At 37.4% G+C, this 15,855-nt stretch overlaps 1 protein-coding gene and 1 pseudogene across 1 annotated transcript; both read left to right on the top strand.

The window, feature by feature from the left end:
- Positions 1-5,237: 5,237 nt before the first annotated feature.
- On the top strand, positions 5,238-7,894 carry LOC149017664 (uncharacterized). Its single transcript, XM_089151985.1, has 2 exons — positions 5,238-6,205; positions 6,650-7,894. The coding sequence occupies exons 1-2, from the start codon at positions 5,586-5,588 to the stop codon at positions 7,362-7,364; spliced, it is 1,335 nt and encodes a 444-aa protein (XP_089008111.1). The 5' UTR covers positions 5,238-5,585; the 3' UTR covers positions 7,365-7,894.
- Positions 7,895-10,041: 2,147 nt separating this feature from the next.
- On the top strand, positions 10,042-13,037 carry LOC149017665 (protein FAR1-RELATED SEQUENCE 5-like; annotated as a pseudogene).
- The last annotated feature ends 2,818 nt before the right edge of the window (positions 13,038-15,855 follow it).

A 15,855-nucleotide genomic window follows, 5' to 3' on the forward strand; every position in this document is an offset into this window, starting at 1 on the left:
GGCATAGCACATATTGCTTCTCGTCTCTCGTCGATAGGGGAGATAATCCACACTCCCCCAAGAAGGCGTTCTCCCCCTACTCAGTTATCCGTTATGCTTTTAGGTTAATGGTGGTAACCTAATTGGACGGACGGACCAAACCGGAAGTGAAAAGTAGTTCAATAGTAGCCCAAAAAGGTTATGATCAAATCATAAACCTTCGATTAAGAGTGTTCTCACTTAAATTGAGGTGAATTTATGACATCTCCATTTTAGAGGGAAAATTTGTTGAGAGAATATGGTCTACCAATTCAATGTTTCTTCTCCCAAATAAGAATTTGAGATGATGAATTTACCTTTCTCACAGTCAAAGCAACATTCTTTTACCTAAATATCGCCTTCACCATGCTACGCGACATTGAAACAAAATGATCTGTCCCTAAGGATGAGCCACGGGGAAAATCGGGTGATCATGAGAGATCTGTGTTGTCAATCGGATTCACATCCTCTGTAATTGCTTTCCCTACAATTTCCTGTAATTCTCTCATAGGATTGTGCCATGTGGCATTTAAGGAATCCAAAGGTTACCCAACAAATTTATGGGTGGGTTTAAATAAAATTCAAATTTAGTTTAAATTGGATAACCTTTGGATTCCTTAAATGTCACATGGCACAATCCTATGAGAGAATAACAAGAGAATTGTAGGGAAAGGAATTACAGAGGATTTGAATCCCTCTCCCCACGCTCTTGCTCCAAACATATTAGGTTCACAAAGACATTGACGTTTGGTTGCCCTTCGGCCTACGGCTACTTTGTAGCTATCGTTCCCTACCTTGCCTTCATCATGAATTAGGATGTATCATCACCCACGTTAGGGTCAATTGGACATGGACTCCTCAACAACCAACAACTGAATCAGTAATTTGAATTTGTGATGTCTTCATCATCTTCTTCTTTCTTGACTTTTATTCTCAAATCTGAAACTTAACTAGTAGTAACTAGTAAGTCTGATCCCTTCTACCAAAAAACACATCTGCTTTCCAATTGTCGTGTGTATCCCCGGAACTCCAACCACGAGTTGTAGAGAGGAAGGTTTTGAAGTATCCCATGTCAATCCTGACTTTCTATTGAATTGTATTAAAACAAATTGATCAATACAATACGTTTTAGAGGTTTTTACATGTCACCCACTATTTTGGGAGTGAAACTTGGGGTTTCCAATATATATTATGGCTAAAGTTATGTCACCCACTTACAATAGTGCCAAGTTACCCATAGATTATGTTAAGTGAGATGTAAATGACCCTAATGCCCTTTGGACAGTTAACCCACATTTTATTCTTTCTCATGCGCAACCTTTAGGTAGGTGAACTAAGAATCCCTTCACCTATCTCCCACCAACACGTCATCAAAAACTGCCTGCTTTGGCAAGAAACCACCACACTCCTGCCTGAAATCTTTCTACCATTTCAAGCTCACTCTGTCTCTTGCCCACCTTTGCGACTATGGTGAGCCCTCTATGAATGCTTCAAGGTTGGAACTCATCAACATCTTGGGTAACGCATTTGGTACAAATTAAGTTGCCTAAACAAATGGAGCTCACCCAATTTATAGAATTTCTTTGCGAGTTTCTATAATCTCAGGACATTGGAAGAGAGAGAGATTTTCGGAAGGAGACGGTGCGTAGAGAAATTTTTGATAGAGGTGTAGTGGTTCTAGTAAAGGTGGATAATTTCCAGCAAGGTATAACTATAAGACTTTTCCTAAAAGATTGAACATGAAAAAGTATAAAATAGAATTAATTAGATAATTTAAGTGTCAAAAAGGCATTAAGATAATTTTACATCTCACTTAACAGTGGATAATTTGCAATACTGTAAGTGAGGTGACATCTAATTTAAATATAAAAACCTCGAGTTTTACTTTTATTTTACCCCGAAAATTGTGGACGACTTGGTGGTGGGTGGTGAGATTAAAATAAAATATTCCTAGAAGAGGGTACATTTCTTAAAAGGAGCCTTATCAATTAATAATTTTAAAAATTGGTGGAGACTGGAGAGGTTAAATTAAAAAAACGGCTACTACGACAGCGGAGGTGTGGAACACCTGAAATTTTCAAAGATGCAAACAGTAAAGTGTAAATCGACGGTGGAGATGATGGAGGAGTAGGGAATGATGGTTGACAGGGAATCCGGATCCTCACCCCGTCGGGTAGCACAGAGTGCTCCCCGACGGCTTCTCGACCACACAATCATGTGGGCCCCGCAGGTGAAAATTTAAAGTTTTTTTTTTATTTTTTTTAAAAGTGTTTTTTACATGTGGGCCCCCACATGGTTGTGTGATTGGAAAGCTGTCGGAGAGCACTCTGTGGTCGCTGTGACTTGTATGCTGTGCATTTAATGCGCAGCATGTGCAGCGCACAGCCGAGATCAAAATTTCGACCTCCGTTGCTTCAGTTGCTACCCAGACGGGGTGAGGATCCGGACTCGTTGAGGGGCAGGCGGGTAGCAGCAGCCATGTAAGGGAGGGGAGTAAGACTGTCAGAGTAAGAGTAAGAACGAGCAATATTCGTGGCTGTTAGCGCAAGTGGGTACCTTAAATCTGAAATCATTCAGTCATCACTTCGCCTTCACAGAATCACAAGTCAGGAATCAGAGGTCACAAGTTACCAGTCACATCAACCTAATAAATTGATAGACCAGTTGGTTAACAAGAGTAGTTAAGTTTGTAGTTGTGGAGTTCAACATCAGAGCCTCCACACAGAGAGAGAGAGAGAGAGAGAGTGAGTTGTTATAGAAAGACCATCAGTATAAAAGAACCAACCCATGCTGGAACAGCTAACAATCAAACAAATGCTGTTGTATCAATGTCGTTGGACTGTCCCTGGCTCTGTTGAATGATCCCAAATTCATACAAAAGAAAACTCACCAGTTCTTTTTTTGGGTTAGAGAACTTAGCAGTTAGTTACCAAATGGTGAGTAGTGGTCCCCACTCACTCCCACCAGCAAATTGAAAGCCCTTTGGAGGAGCTCAACTTTATTGCTGCTGGTTGAGGTCAAAATCTCAATTAATCATTTTACATTTTTTTTTTTTACTACAGGTAGGTATGATTGAAAAAAATACAAAATGGATGATTAAAATTGTGATCTTGACCACTCATTTCATCTTCATTGACTCACTATACGCAGTTCGGCACAATTAATGCATGAGGCCCTTGAGGAACTTTGGATACTTGATCTGTTTCCTTTTTGGTTAACATCTCATCAGTCTTATCTGTATCTATGTTTTATGCATTTAGAGGATAAGGTTGGCCACATTAGCAGTGTGTGCTTTTGCCAATCAGGGGGTGCTACACTACTGTCTTTTTTCAGTTTATTTTGATTATGTAATGCAAGGTACAAATTCTACCACTCTGGAAACCACAGATTTTGTTACCCATCCATTCATCTCTGTTCCATGCGCCCATTCTTTCTTCTACAAATCCTGCGGCTAGAATAACGTGGCAATTAAGGTTTAAAATATCCTAAGATACAATATGATATTCGTCATATCTATATCGAATACAATTGATACGGCAATACTTGGTATTGATACTTTAAACCTTTCTTTTCCCCTTGTATGGAAGTTTCTCCCTTCTCCTATCTATACAAGCTATTGAGAAGAAAATAATAAAAAAAAATACTAAGAGAAGTAAAGTCTAAGCATCAATGTCCCTAAAAGGACATTCGGTTCTCATGTTTTGTGATCAAATTATTTAAATACAAAATGTTTTCGGATTCATATAGATAGATCAGATGTCATGTTTATATATAAGGAAATAGTAAATTGCATTTACACCACTTATATTTCCAAACACTTACGTTGACACTCTTTTATGTCTTGAATTATATTACAACTATACTTCTATTGGTGGAATAATAGGGTTAAGTGATGAGTTACCATGTAATATATTTTTTAAATTCTCAATATTACAATTATTTTTTTTATTATTATTTCAAACCCTAGGGGGAAAAATGACAGAAATCTCCTATCTTAATATCTTTTACCAAATAATTTTTCTTGTCTATACAGTCTCATGAAAAATCTCCTACAGAAAAGTTGATTCACCCTAGAAATCGACTTGACTTTTTTGTTTATTTTTTATCTTAAATTTTGTTTCATACATAGTTTAAGATTCATTAAGGTAAATATGTTTTTTTTATATTTGAAACTAATAGTATTGCTGTGTTGAACACGAAAGAGCGTTCATAATAGAATAAATTTCAATATTTCATACATATAATTATTTACAAACACAAGGGATATAAATATAATTTACTAATAAAAATTATATATGAATATGACCTAAGTTACAAAATAGAGAAAATGTTATTTAAACTACCATAAGAGGGTATTTATATTATCCTCATGGATAAGATAATGATATCGCCAAGTCATATTCTATGATTTCTATCCAAAAAAGAAAATTACTACAAAATCATATATACTTTTGATAATATGAAATAGATTAAAAGCAAAGCGAAAGAAAGAATACATACAATGGATATAGATACTCTTATTTAAATTAAAAAATAATAATATAGATAGATACTCTTTTTATGAGTCATGATTCATGCCTAAGAATGTCTCAGACGCACGTTTGGTTTGACGAATAACGAATATCACATACAAGGTATGACCATCCCCTTCTTCCTATTTTTTTATTAGAAGGGTAAAAATGACATTTTAGAAAAAGGTCAATGGTTAAATAAGCGGAGTAAAATTTTTCTTCACTTCGAAAGCCGTGAGAGCAAATCAGTAAATCTAGGTAACTAAGGTGGGTTCTATTACAGCTGGCAAAATTAGACAGGATAAAAAAATCGCGGTAAACTCGGACACGAGAAGTGGTAGATGGAGTTGAGTCGAGTGGGGTTAGTTCAGGTACTCATTCCAGGACAGGCTGTACACAGCTGTAATCCAAACTGAACAGCTTTTTATTTTTTTATTATTATAAAATCAAATTTCAATTTCAATGCCAACCAAACCTCATTCCGTACGGTTGGAGCAGGGTTGGAGAAGTGGGGGAAGGAAAAATAATCACAAAAGATTCTTTTTCTCTTACATCCTTTTTTTTTTTCATATTATATTTCTGAAAAAAAAAAAAAATACATAAAAGTGCTGCAACGAACAAACTATGACCTGCTGGCGTCTACTCACTCTACTGTTTCCAAATTCCAAATGAGAAACTACAAAAAAATAAAAAATTCCAAAGAGAGAGAAGAGAGAGAAGAGAGAGAAGAGAGAGAAGAGAGAGAGCGGAGCTGGCAAGAAGAAGAAGCCAACAAGGAGATCTGCGTGCGCTTTAGGAATGGTTAACAGCTCAACCCGTGGCGCACGCAACCCTATGGAATATGGATTCGAGTCCCCAGCTATGCCAGCCTGTTGCACCACAGACGTCTTAGCGACCTTACTGCACGGAACCGAATTCATCTTCTCTGCTTTTCCATAAAATCCTGCTTTTCCTGTTTTCTTCACTCCTCTGCAAGCAAAAGCGAGAAGAAGAAGAAGTAGAAGAAGAAGAAGATCGCTCTCTTAAGTCTTTGACGAACACTCGCCGGAAGGACACATGGATCCCTGTCCTTTCGTGCGACTTATTGTTGGAAATCTTGCTTTAAAGATTCCGGTAGCTGCGAAGCCTGCTCGTTCCGGCGTTCATCCGGTTTCGTCTCCGTGTTTCTGTAAGATCAGGCTCAACAACTTTCCTCTGCAGACCTCGACCGTTCCGCTCATCCCGCCGGAGACTCAGTTCCCTGATGGTCAAACTCAAACCCTAGCTGCGACTTTCGACCTGAGTAAAGCCGATCTGGAGAAGCTTGCTGCCAAGAGCTTTTTTTCTGCTAAGCCTTGTGTTAAGATTTCTATCTACACTGGCCGGAGAGGTACTACTTGCGGTGTTAACTCTGGGAGACTGTTGGGGAGGGTTTCGGTGCCTTTGGATTTGGCGGGAACCGAGTCTAAGCCTTCTGTTTTCTACAATGGTTGGATTTCTGTTGGCAAGAATTCAAAGCGTTCTGCTCATCTACACTTGAATGTGAGAGCGGAACCGGATCCCAGGTTCGTTTTTCAGTTTGACGGTGAGCCGGAGTGTAGTCCTCAGGTGTTTCAGATCCAAGGGAACATTAGGCAACCTGTTTTCACTTGCAAGTTCAGCTTCAGAAATTCCGGTGACAGATATCAGAGATCCAGGTTAGATCACGAATCCTATCCTCTTTCTTAATTTCCTCCTTTCAGATTTTAGGGTTTTACTTGTGCTGCTCGCGCTTTTCCTGTTTTTGGCTAGCTTACTGGTAGTAGTAGTTGTATTCTTTCCCCATTCATCAACGCCAGACCTTATAGGGACTAATTACTAGTTGAAGATATACACTCTAGGTTTTTTCCCTCCAATTCTGGAGCAGATTTCTTTGTAGTTGCCTATTTTTCGACCAACTAGGTTCAGATTTTGGAACTGCCGAGTACGACATTATAACGTTTAGTTCGTCTTCTTCGTTGGAGTGAAAATTGAAGGGCGGGGATGATCCGATTTTGTCCATTTTCAGAATATTTCAGTTCTCGTTGTAGTTTCTGATTTTCTTTTCTGTTACGTCAATGTCTTTATCATCTATCTAATCTTTTTCTTTGTTTGCTGAGCAGATCGTCAGTGTCAGACCCAGGCAGTTCAAGGGGCTGGTTGAGCTCGCTAGGAAGCGATAGAGAGAGAAGTGGAAAGGAACGCAAAGGATGGTCAATCACAGTCCACGATCTTTCTGGCTCTCCGGTGGCGGCGGCATCGATGGTGACACCATTCGTCGCGTCACCGGGTTCAGACCGAGTCAGCCGTTCGAATCCTGGGGCGTGGTTGATCCTCAGACCTGGTGATGGTACATGGAAACCATGGGGCCGTCTAGAAGCGTGGCGAGAGCGCGGTAGCAGCGACTGCCTTGGTTACCGCTTTGAGCTCCTCGCTGACGCCAACAGTGGCATGGGCGCTGGTGGCATTGTGCTTGCAGAGTCCACGCTGAGTACCAACCAAGGTGGAAAATTCGTAATCGACATGAGCGCTAACGGGCGGCCAACTCCGGCGAACTTAGGTTCTCCTGTTTGTAGCCCAAGGAGCAGCGGTGATTTTGGTTATGGGTTGTGGCCGTATTGTATGTACAGAGGTTTCGTGATGTCGTCGAGGGTGGAAGGAGAGGGGAAATGCAGTAAACCGACAGTGGAGTTGAGTGTGCAACATGTGAACTGCACGGAAGATGCAGCTGCTTTTGTGGCTTTGTCGGCTGCCATCGATCTCAGCATGGACGCTTGCAGGCTTTTCTCACAGAAACTCAGAAAAGAACTTTGCCAACCACAGGATCAGATGGGCTGATTTCGATGGTTTCGTCCTCTTCTTCTGTTGCTTTTGGTCTTTGTGTTAGATTCCTTTTTTTCTTTCCCATCCCAATCCTTTTCAATTTAGTAGTGTTGACGATGATTTTGGTTTCGTCGCTACTTTCTATCCGCTAACCTAACATCAGGATAGTTAATCCCCCCGCTTTTTTTCTTTCATCTTCCTTTGAAATGGTGAAACTGTACAGCGAGTTGAGCTAGAGACTAGTGATCTGTTTTTTAGTTTTTCTTTGTGGGTTTTGTGGTTGGAATGGGAATGTGTGAGTGATTTGTGTATTCTTTTGTTTTTTCTTCCATTACATCGTTTATGACTCAGTGAATGGATGCTGTTTCTGTAAGGTTTGTTTATTTGTAATTATCCTTTGCAGAAAGTTCAGCAGTGTGGGGCTCCTAATCATATTGATTTTAACAATTGGTCGTTTATGAAAGAAGAAAAAATGAGTTCTCGTTTGTAGTTCTGTTTCGGTTGAAGGCCGTAGTTTTGAAATTCGTTGTGTTCTTTTGTTGTTGTTTTTCTTTTTTTTTTTTTTTTTTTTTTTTTTTTGTGTAGAAGTTTTGAAAGTTCATTATGTTATGTCGAAGTGCTTGAAAGGAAATAATCTGAACACGAGTGTATTAGATAGGAAAACAATTATGATGGAATTGACGATGCTCGGCATCAGAAGTGGTCTCATGCAAGGTTTGGTTATGTATCAGTCGGTGGTTTTAAGCGACTTTGTATCGGCAGCAAAAAGAATTCCATCATGCCTTGTGATTCATAGATCATGGATGTTACTTCCTTAAGTCTTGAAGGTGTTAGTAATAGTTGTTATGAGACTTTGAACAATTAATAATCACAGTGAATTATTTAGCTTCAGAAATGTGAGGTTTGTAGCTTACCAATCAGATGGCAAGAAGTAGGCACTGGCAAGTGGCACCTAGAAGTGATGAGCAGCATGGTGTGTTGTGTCCACCCACCACCACCCTCCTACAACACACAATCGCAATCACCAAAAAACGAAAGAGAAGAAAAAGAAAAGGATTCAATGGTCGCTTTTTCTCTCTCACCTTTTCGTTAACTAGACTAGGGCATCATCCACAGGACCACAAGCACTAGGGTTGAAACTTAACATACACTCTTTGCGTTCCCATACCTAACATCTTTCTTGGATTCACTCTCCTTACTTACTTGCAGGTCTTTTGAATTCTCCATCGTATGCTTGACCACAAAGTCAATGCTACCGAAATAATCAAAACTAGATACTGTGTTTCATTTCTCAAAAACAGCTTGCGTTTTTCCCTTTTTTGGGTGAAACAGATATTGAATTTTAAGGCACTGTATTTAGTTTTTTTGGGTGAAACAAACAGATTGAAGGAAGCTACTATCTTTATTGTCAATTTGCTTTGTCTTATAAATATTTTATTCTCATAACTCAATAATTTGTTTCAACTAAAATTAAAACTTCCACGGAAAAAACTTGGAATAACGACTTCGAAAGTTTCCGTCGCATGCAGCTGAAAATATATGAGTAGGGGAAAATTGACCAGGAGAAAAAGGATTCACATGGTCTGTAATTTATTTTCCAGTAATTTCTTGTAATTTCTTCTCAAGATTGTGCCACGTGGCATTAGAAAATCCAATGGTCATCAAATTCTAAACCATCCGTATATTTCTCTCTCCTCTCCCTTCCCCAAATTCAAAAAACCCTGAATCCTCTGCGGTTTTTCATGTCTCTCAGAGTCACTCTCCGCGCTAAATTCAGAAAAGCCCCTCTTCACTGTGTCTCTCACTATTGGCTGTCTAAAGACTCCTCTTCTTCACCAAATTTATAAAAGGACCGAAGAAGCAGCGATTTTCTCATCCTCGGCAACGCTCACCTCTCTCCCCTCTTTTCACAAAATTCAGAGAGATCAACTGGAATTGCAGCGATCAATCTCACTTTATCTTCTTTCCCAACGATACACACCTGAGGTATTTTTACTCGACTAAATTCTTGAGCTTTAATGTCACCTGAAAGCAGGGGACCATACCTCTTGTGGTGGTCGTAGAAAAATGGGGCTTCACTGGATCCATTACTTTGATATGGATTTCTCTGCCCTTGGTTGCTGTGTTTCTTTAGATATTTCTCGTTGTTTCTTGTGCTCCACGAATCAAACCTGGAAAAGGGCAGGAAGTCTAACCAGTCTTCAAAGCCATTAAGAATAGATTTTATGAGAAAGAAACAATATATTAAACATGATATCCAACAGACAATGGAAAACATTATCCATCTATTGTGATTTTAGCTTCTCAAGCCCAGCAATTCGCTTGGGATTGCAGCTTCTCGATCTCCTTTGGCATTGAACCTTTTCCTGTGTGAGTTTAACTTACCAAAAGCTCAGAAATAAGCCATATTTTCAATGACTCCTGAGTGCCCATAAACTTCCATGGAACGAACAATGACATAGTTTTTCCAGTAATGATTGATTTTTTTTTTTTTTTTTTTTTTTTTTTTTTTTTTTTTTTTTTTTTTTTTTTTTTTTTTTTTTTTTTTTTTTTTTTTTTTTTTTTTCCCCCTCTTTTTTTTTTTTTTCCCCTTTTTTTTCTTTTTTTTTTTTTTTTTTTTTTTTTTATGTTTTTTTTTTTTTTTTTGTTTTTTTTTTTTTTTTTTTTTTTGCTTTTTTCTTTTATCTGTTTGGAAGGCCCCCAGCTGAGGATATATAAGATAGGGAAAGCTTGGTAGAAAAGCAAATAGGAGTCAAAATTCAGGATCTAGTATGAACTGGTAAGGTTGGGAAAGCAAGAATTCAGTGTGAGGTCTAATTGAAAGGTAGAGTTAGGACAAAGCCAGGATTTAATGGTTAGATTTGGTGATCAAGTTACTGTAGTGTAGATTATATGTTGGAAGTTGCAACTAAATCAGGTTGTTTTATATCCAGTTAAGGAGGATTCTTGTAGAAGCAGGACTGAAGGGTTAAATGATAATTTCAGGCAACCCACTGGGTGGATAAATATGAAATTTGGGTGGAGTCTCCCTTAGGGTTAGAAAAGACTTGATCAAAAAGTTTTAGCAGTTTTTAACTGTTAGAGATGGCTGGGTAGCATTCTCTTCAAAAATACCTTGTATATGACCTACTAGAAGTAAAGAAGAATGGTTGTAGGTCTTAATTGTTAGATATGGCTGGGAAAATTTCTTGTCAAAAACACCTTTCGTATGACCTAGAAGTAAAGAAATGCAGGTTTTTCAGAGCAGCAGCTTACCCAAATAATTTGAAAACAAGTTTGGACCTTTTTTACTGGACTAGTTATGTTAGAAATTGTAAAATTTTCCTTGCCCCAAGGACTTAAATTAAATGTTGTTTGTAGTAGTAATACTTCTTGTATTAAATTAAATGTGATTCCAAGGATAATTTGTCTTTTTCTCTAGGTTATTTTTTTGGGGTATACTTTATAGTTCAAATTTTTTATTTCGATAATTTTCTTCTCATGGTTATTGTTCAAGTGAGTTATGGATAATCTCATGGATAAAGCCATAGGTCTATATGATGAAAGTAAGCCTAAGATTGGAATGCAGTTTGATTTTGAAAATGTGGCATTTAATTTTTATAATGATTATGGAGGAATTTTGGGTTTTAGTGTTAGAAGAGGATTTGTAAATAGAAGTAAAAAAGATAAATCAATTATAACTTCAAGGAGATTCGTATGCAATAAACAAGGCAATCGGCAAAAGGACAAGCGTGCTATTGGTATAACTAATCGTCGAGTGGAGACGAGAACTGACTGTCCTGCTCATACGACAATACAAATTATGGAAAATGGGATATATGAATGCTATAGTTTTGTTGAAGATCACATGAGCTTCATATACCATCTACCACTCACATGATGCGGTCACAATGGAAAGTTTCAGAAGTACAGGCATATGAGATTGATTTGGGCACTAATTCTGGCATAGAAAATAAAGCCATGTTACGGTGGGTAAACAAGCAGGTGGGATGCAAAGTTTAGGTTTTACAGTAATAGATCATTACAATTATCTCCGTAGTAAACGTCAACGTAACTTGTGTTATGGTGAAGCAGGGGGTTTGTTACAATAATTTGCAAACCAAACAAAGTTCAATCCTTCTTTTACTTATAGTTTACAGTTGGATATGGAAGAACATATTACAAATTTATTTTGGGCTGACGCAAGAATAGTAATAGATTATGCAATATTCGGTGATGTGGTTACATTTGATACAACATTTGGTACAAACAACCAGAGTATACATTTTGGTATTTTTTTTTTTTCTGGATTTAACCATCACAGAGGAGTCGTTATATTTGGGGTAGAATTTTTTATGATGAGACGATTGATTCTTTCAAATGGTTATTTCAGACTTTCTTAGCATCTCATGGGCAAAAACAACCTATAACAATTTTTACAAATCAGGATGCTGCAATGGCAAATGCAATATCTGAGGTATTTCCTAAGACATGGCATGGTTTGTGTACTTGGCATTTAATGCAGAATGGAATTAAACATCTAGGCAATTTAATGAAGGACGGATCAAACTTCTTTTTAGATTTTAATAAATGTGTATATCAATATGATGATGAAGTACAATTCAAAATTGCATGGGAACAATTAAGGTGTCACTATCAGGTTGAAAATGGCTCATGGTTAGATCTTATTCATGGACTCAAACAATAGTGGGCTAAGTGTTATATGAAGAATACATTCACAGGAGGCATACAGAGTACCCAAGTGAGTGAAAGTATAAATGCTGACTTGAAGAAATGTACAAAGTCTACTTTAGACATTATTCGGTTTTTAAATAGTATTGATGGAGTAGTCAATGATAAACGAGCTAACGAATTGAAATCTGAGTTTGAGGCAAGAAATAAGCTCCCACGGAATTTATTTCCTCAAACACCCATCATGATTCAAGCAACAAAAATATACAGTCTTTACATCTTTGATGAATTCCACAATGAGTATACATAGGCTGGTTCTTGCTACATAAAGTGGAAGGATGGCTACATAAAGTGGAAGGATGAAAGTGATAGCTTGCATAAATATGCAATTGGTGCTTCTGATTTGAAGGTGGAATTTAGCGTTGAATGTAATCCTCCTGAATTAATTGTTCGTTGCAATTGTAGGAAATTTGAAACCTTTGGCATCCTGTTTTCTCATGCTTTTAAAATTTTTGAGAGATTAGATATTAAGTTTATTTCAAAAGCATATGTTTTGAACAGATGGACACGTGAAGCAAGAAGCATGGTGGTGGAAAATAGTAAAGGAATACAAGTTGAAGAAGATCCTAAGTTGGATTCAACACATTGTTATAGGATCCTTTGTCGAAAACTAATAAATATTGCCTCACAAGCATGTAATTCAGTCGAGGGATATATATTGGTCAACAATATTGCAAGTGATTTGTGTAAACAATTGGACAATCTTGTCACGCAATACAAATCTAGATGAAGAAATTGATAATCTTAATCTGAATATTGAGCAAAGGGCTCAAAAAGAAAAAGAGGAAGAAGAAAACAAGCTCTACAACAAGTAAATGGTTAAAACCTTGGAATGAAACAAAAGCAAAAAGAAAGAAAAAAAGGCCAAGTTCATCCAATGCTTCTATAGCCCTCTCCATAGCATGCGATATAGTAAATCTGAATCACTCAGACGGAACTCAAAGAAGTGCAGACAAACTTGGCTACATGGATCTACTTTTGGTACTTTCTGCTCTTCTTGATTTTCTTAATTTTAACATCTTTGCTACATTTTTATCATTAACAGTCTGCTACTTTACAGTCTCAAGGACCATTAGATGAGTCAATATGTGGTATATGTTTCTCCCAAACCTCTGTAGTCCAGGTATTGTTTTTCACCTGAAGAAGTATATGTTGAGATATTGTATTTGAAAATTTCTTAATGTATTCATGCATAGGTGAATGATGATGATCCATTTGATTCGCAAGCTGTCTCCTCCTTTACACCTACTACTTTAATGGTGGATCCAATTGTTGAACCAAATACAATCTTGCAAGCTGAAAACAACACTCCAAAGTTTGGTCTAAGTTAGGGTTACTCTATAGTTTTTAATATAAGACATGATTGCAGAATTGGTTGTAAAAATTTTAACATTTGAATTGTAATACTATTGGTAGGTTTTAATATTCAATTGTTTTTCATTATGATTGGTATTCTACTCTGTTTGGTTTGTAAATCATACATCAACCCTTGTGCAATTCATACAATTTTTTTGTCATAGACTTTGACTAACATGTTTTGAAATGTGGGTGAGTCTTTAGCTCAAACTAGAAAGAGCACCTGGGTTTGTTCCTAGGAGATGATGGTTCAAATCCATCAAGACTCATATAAACTTGCTAAAGACTCTGTTTTGTTCCTAGGGGAAAAGACTCTGTTTATGCTATATTAGTTGCTAAAAAGCTTGAAACAGAAAATGCAAATCTCAGTTCAACACATCTTTCTTGCCTAGCTTACCAGTTCAGCTGATCCTCTCCTCTGTATTTTAACGTTACTTCCTTAGCTGACATTATTGATTGCTTCCTGTTAATCATTAATCCAACATGAAAGATGTAGTTGAACATCTATCAATCATTATTTTCGTTTCTTATACTTGGCAGGCTTTTTTTGTTGTTTTTCAGAGTTGGATCTCCAAAAAGTTCATGACTGGATGGTAATAAGTAATCGCTTCACAAGTAGGTATTTGTTAAACATTACCTTGTTTCTCTCTTCAAATTTCCAATCTAAAAAAAGATCGTTTTTGTGAGTGCAGTGTGGTCCTTTTTCCTGTAGCAGTCACCTTTTTTGTTACTTGGTGGTTTAATCAGTTTGTTGATGGTTTCTTCAATCCAATATATGAGGGACTTGGAATTGACATTTTCGGTAAGTATCTAAATATTCTGTGTGATCTTTGAATGCTACACTTCCATACTTCAATATAAAAAGTGACTACTGATTCTCTGCTTTTGCACAATTATATGATAGTTGGTCCACTGTTACTTCCATAGAATCTTGGTAGGTTGGTACAGTTTACTAAAGAAAAAATGAATACAGATGCAGTAAGTTTTAAGTTTCATTGAAAATATGGTTGAACATCTATCAATCATTCAGGCACAAGTCCTGCTTCCCCATTTGATCAGGCGGAGGTCAAGGCGAGTCAATTCGCTCAGACACTACCAGTTGCAGATAAGGCAGCACAAATTAAAATCTCCATAGATTTTATGGTCTATACAAATCTGTAATTGAAGATTGTTGTGTCTATACCAATTTGTAGTTGCAGCTATTATTTTATTTTCATTTGGTCAAAGCCGTGGAAAAAGTGGTTGACATTGTAAACTTAAGGTCTTCGATGTTGGATTTTGTTGCTGAATTGCAAAAGTTTTCCTTGTTTGGAGATCGAGTAAATGGATTTAACTTCTGGTAAGACATAATTTAAACCAACTGAATACAAGCCATGCATGTGATGGGAAGTCACCAATCACCTGAACATGAGTCAATGAGTCTTGATGGGCTCGAACCATCATCTTCTAGGAAGACCTAGATGCTCTTCCATTTTGAGCTAAAGACTCGCACAAGAAGTTAATAATTAGCTTCAATGTATTCAGTTTTTATTCCAGCAGAAATACAGTAAGGAGGGTAGGAGATCCATCTAATTTTGCCCAGCCAACCGATCATCTTTCCTCAACTCTCATCAAACCCATTTCACCAAGAGAGACAATGCATTACTGAGTAAGAAAATACAAGAGGGATCTAGTTTAGGAATGTGTTCTAAAAGCAGAATTTGAGGTACACGAAGGAAACATGGCTATAAACTGTGATGCCAAGGATAGTTTCACTAGTGTTAACCTAGTCTTAGGCGAAGCAATAAATCTCCTCTCTGCCCAAAGACAGTGTCTGTCTATTCGTCCACGCCTCTGGATGAACGACATGTGGCCTGTGTAGATTTCTAACAGTGATGGGTGGTCTATCCAAAGGTCTAAGCAGATGGGTGGACACTATCCTTGGGTAGAGAGGATCTGGATTCTAGACCAAGTTACTCTTTAGCACTCGGAAATTCAAATCCTTAACCAAAAGCCTAGTAAGAAGGCTGAAAGAAACCACAAAAAGAAGAGACAGAGTAGGCTGGGAATTTATTTTGACTCTTTTCCCCTACCTCTTACCACTTTCTACATGAGCCTTCTACCATCCATTGATAAGTAAGACATCATCAAAAGTCCCGCTTCAACCTCCATTCTCACTTGACAAATGGAACAAATAAAACACATAAGAATGTTCTAATGCAACCTATTTGTTTCCCTTCAAGAAGAAAATAAAACTCGGGTCAATTTGCCTTGGCCATTTCATCCCTCTTCCATTAAAGCAAACATCACAGGAAAATTGAATAACTATACAATTCAAGTAAACAATGGAACTATAAAAATATTTATAGAGACCCATTAATATAGAGCAGTCATTCCAAAACAAGGACCCAACCTAGGAATACACAAATCAACAATAAGC

The sequence above is a fragment of the Hakea prostrata genome, chromosome 4 (genome assembly GCF_041222555.1).
Source record: "Hakea prostrata isolate BN-2017 chromosome 4, UWA_Hpros_2, whole genome shotgun sequence".
In the NCBI taxonomy this organism is placed as follows: domain Eukaryota; kingdom Viridiplantae; phylum Streptophyta; class Magnoliopsida; order Proteales; family Proteaceae; genus Hakea; species Hakea prostrata.

What these genes read in the sequence shown, in the direction of transcription:
- LOC149017664 (XM_089151985.1), top strand. Translation starts at nt 5,586, where the DNA reads ATGGATCCCTGTCCTTTCGTGCGACTTATTGTTGGAAATCTTGCTTTA. An exon ending in GACAGATATCAGAGATCCAG is followed by an intron (nt 6,206 to 6,649) that starts GTTAGATCACGA and finishes TTTGCTGAGCAG; the next exon opens with ATCGTCAGTGTCAGACCCAG.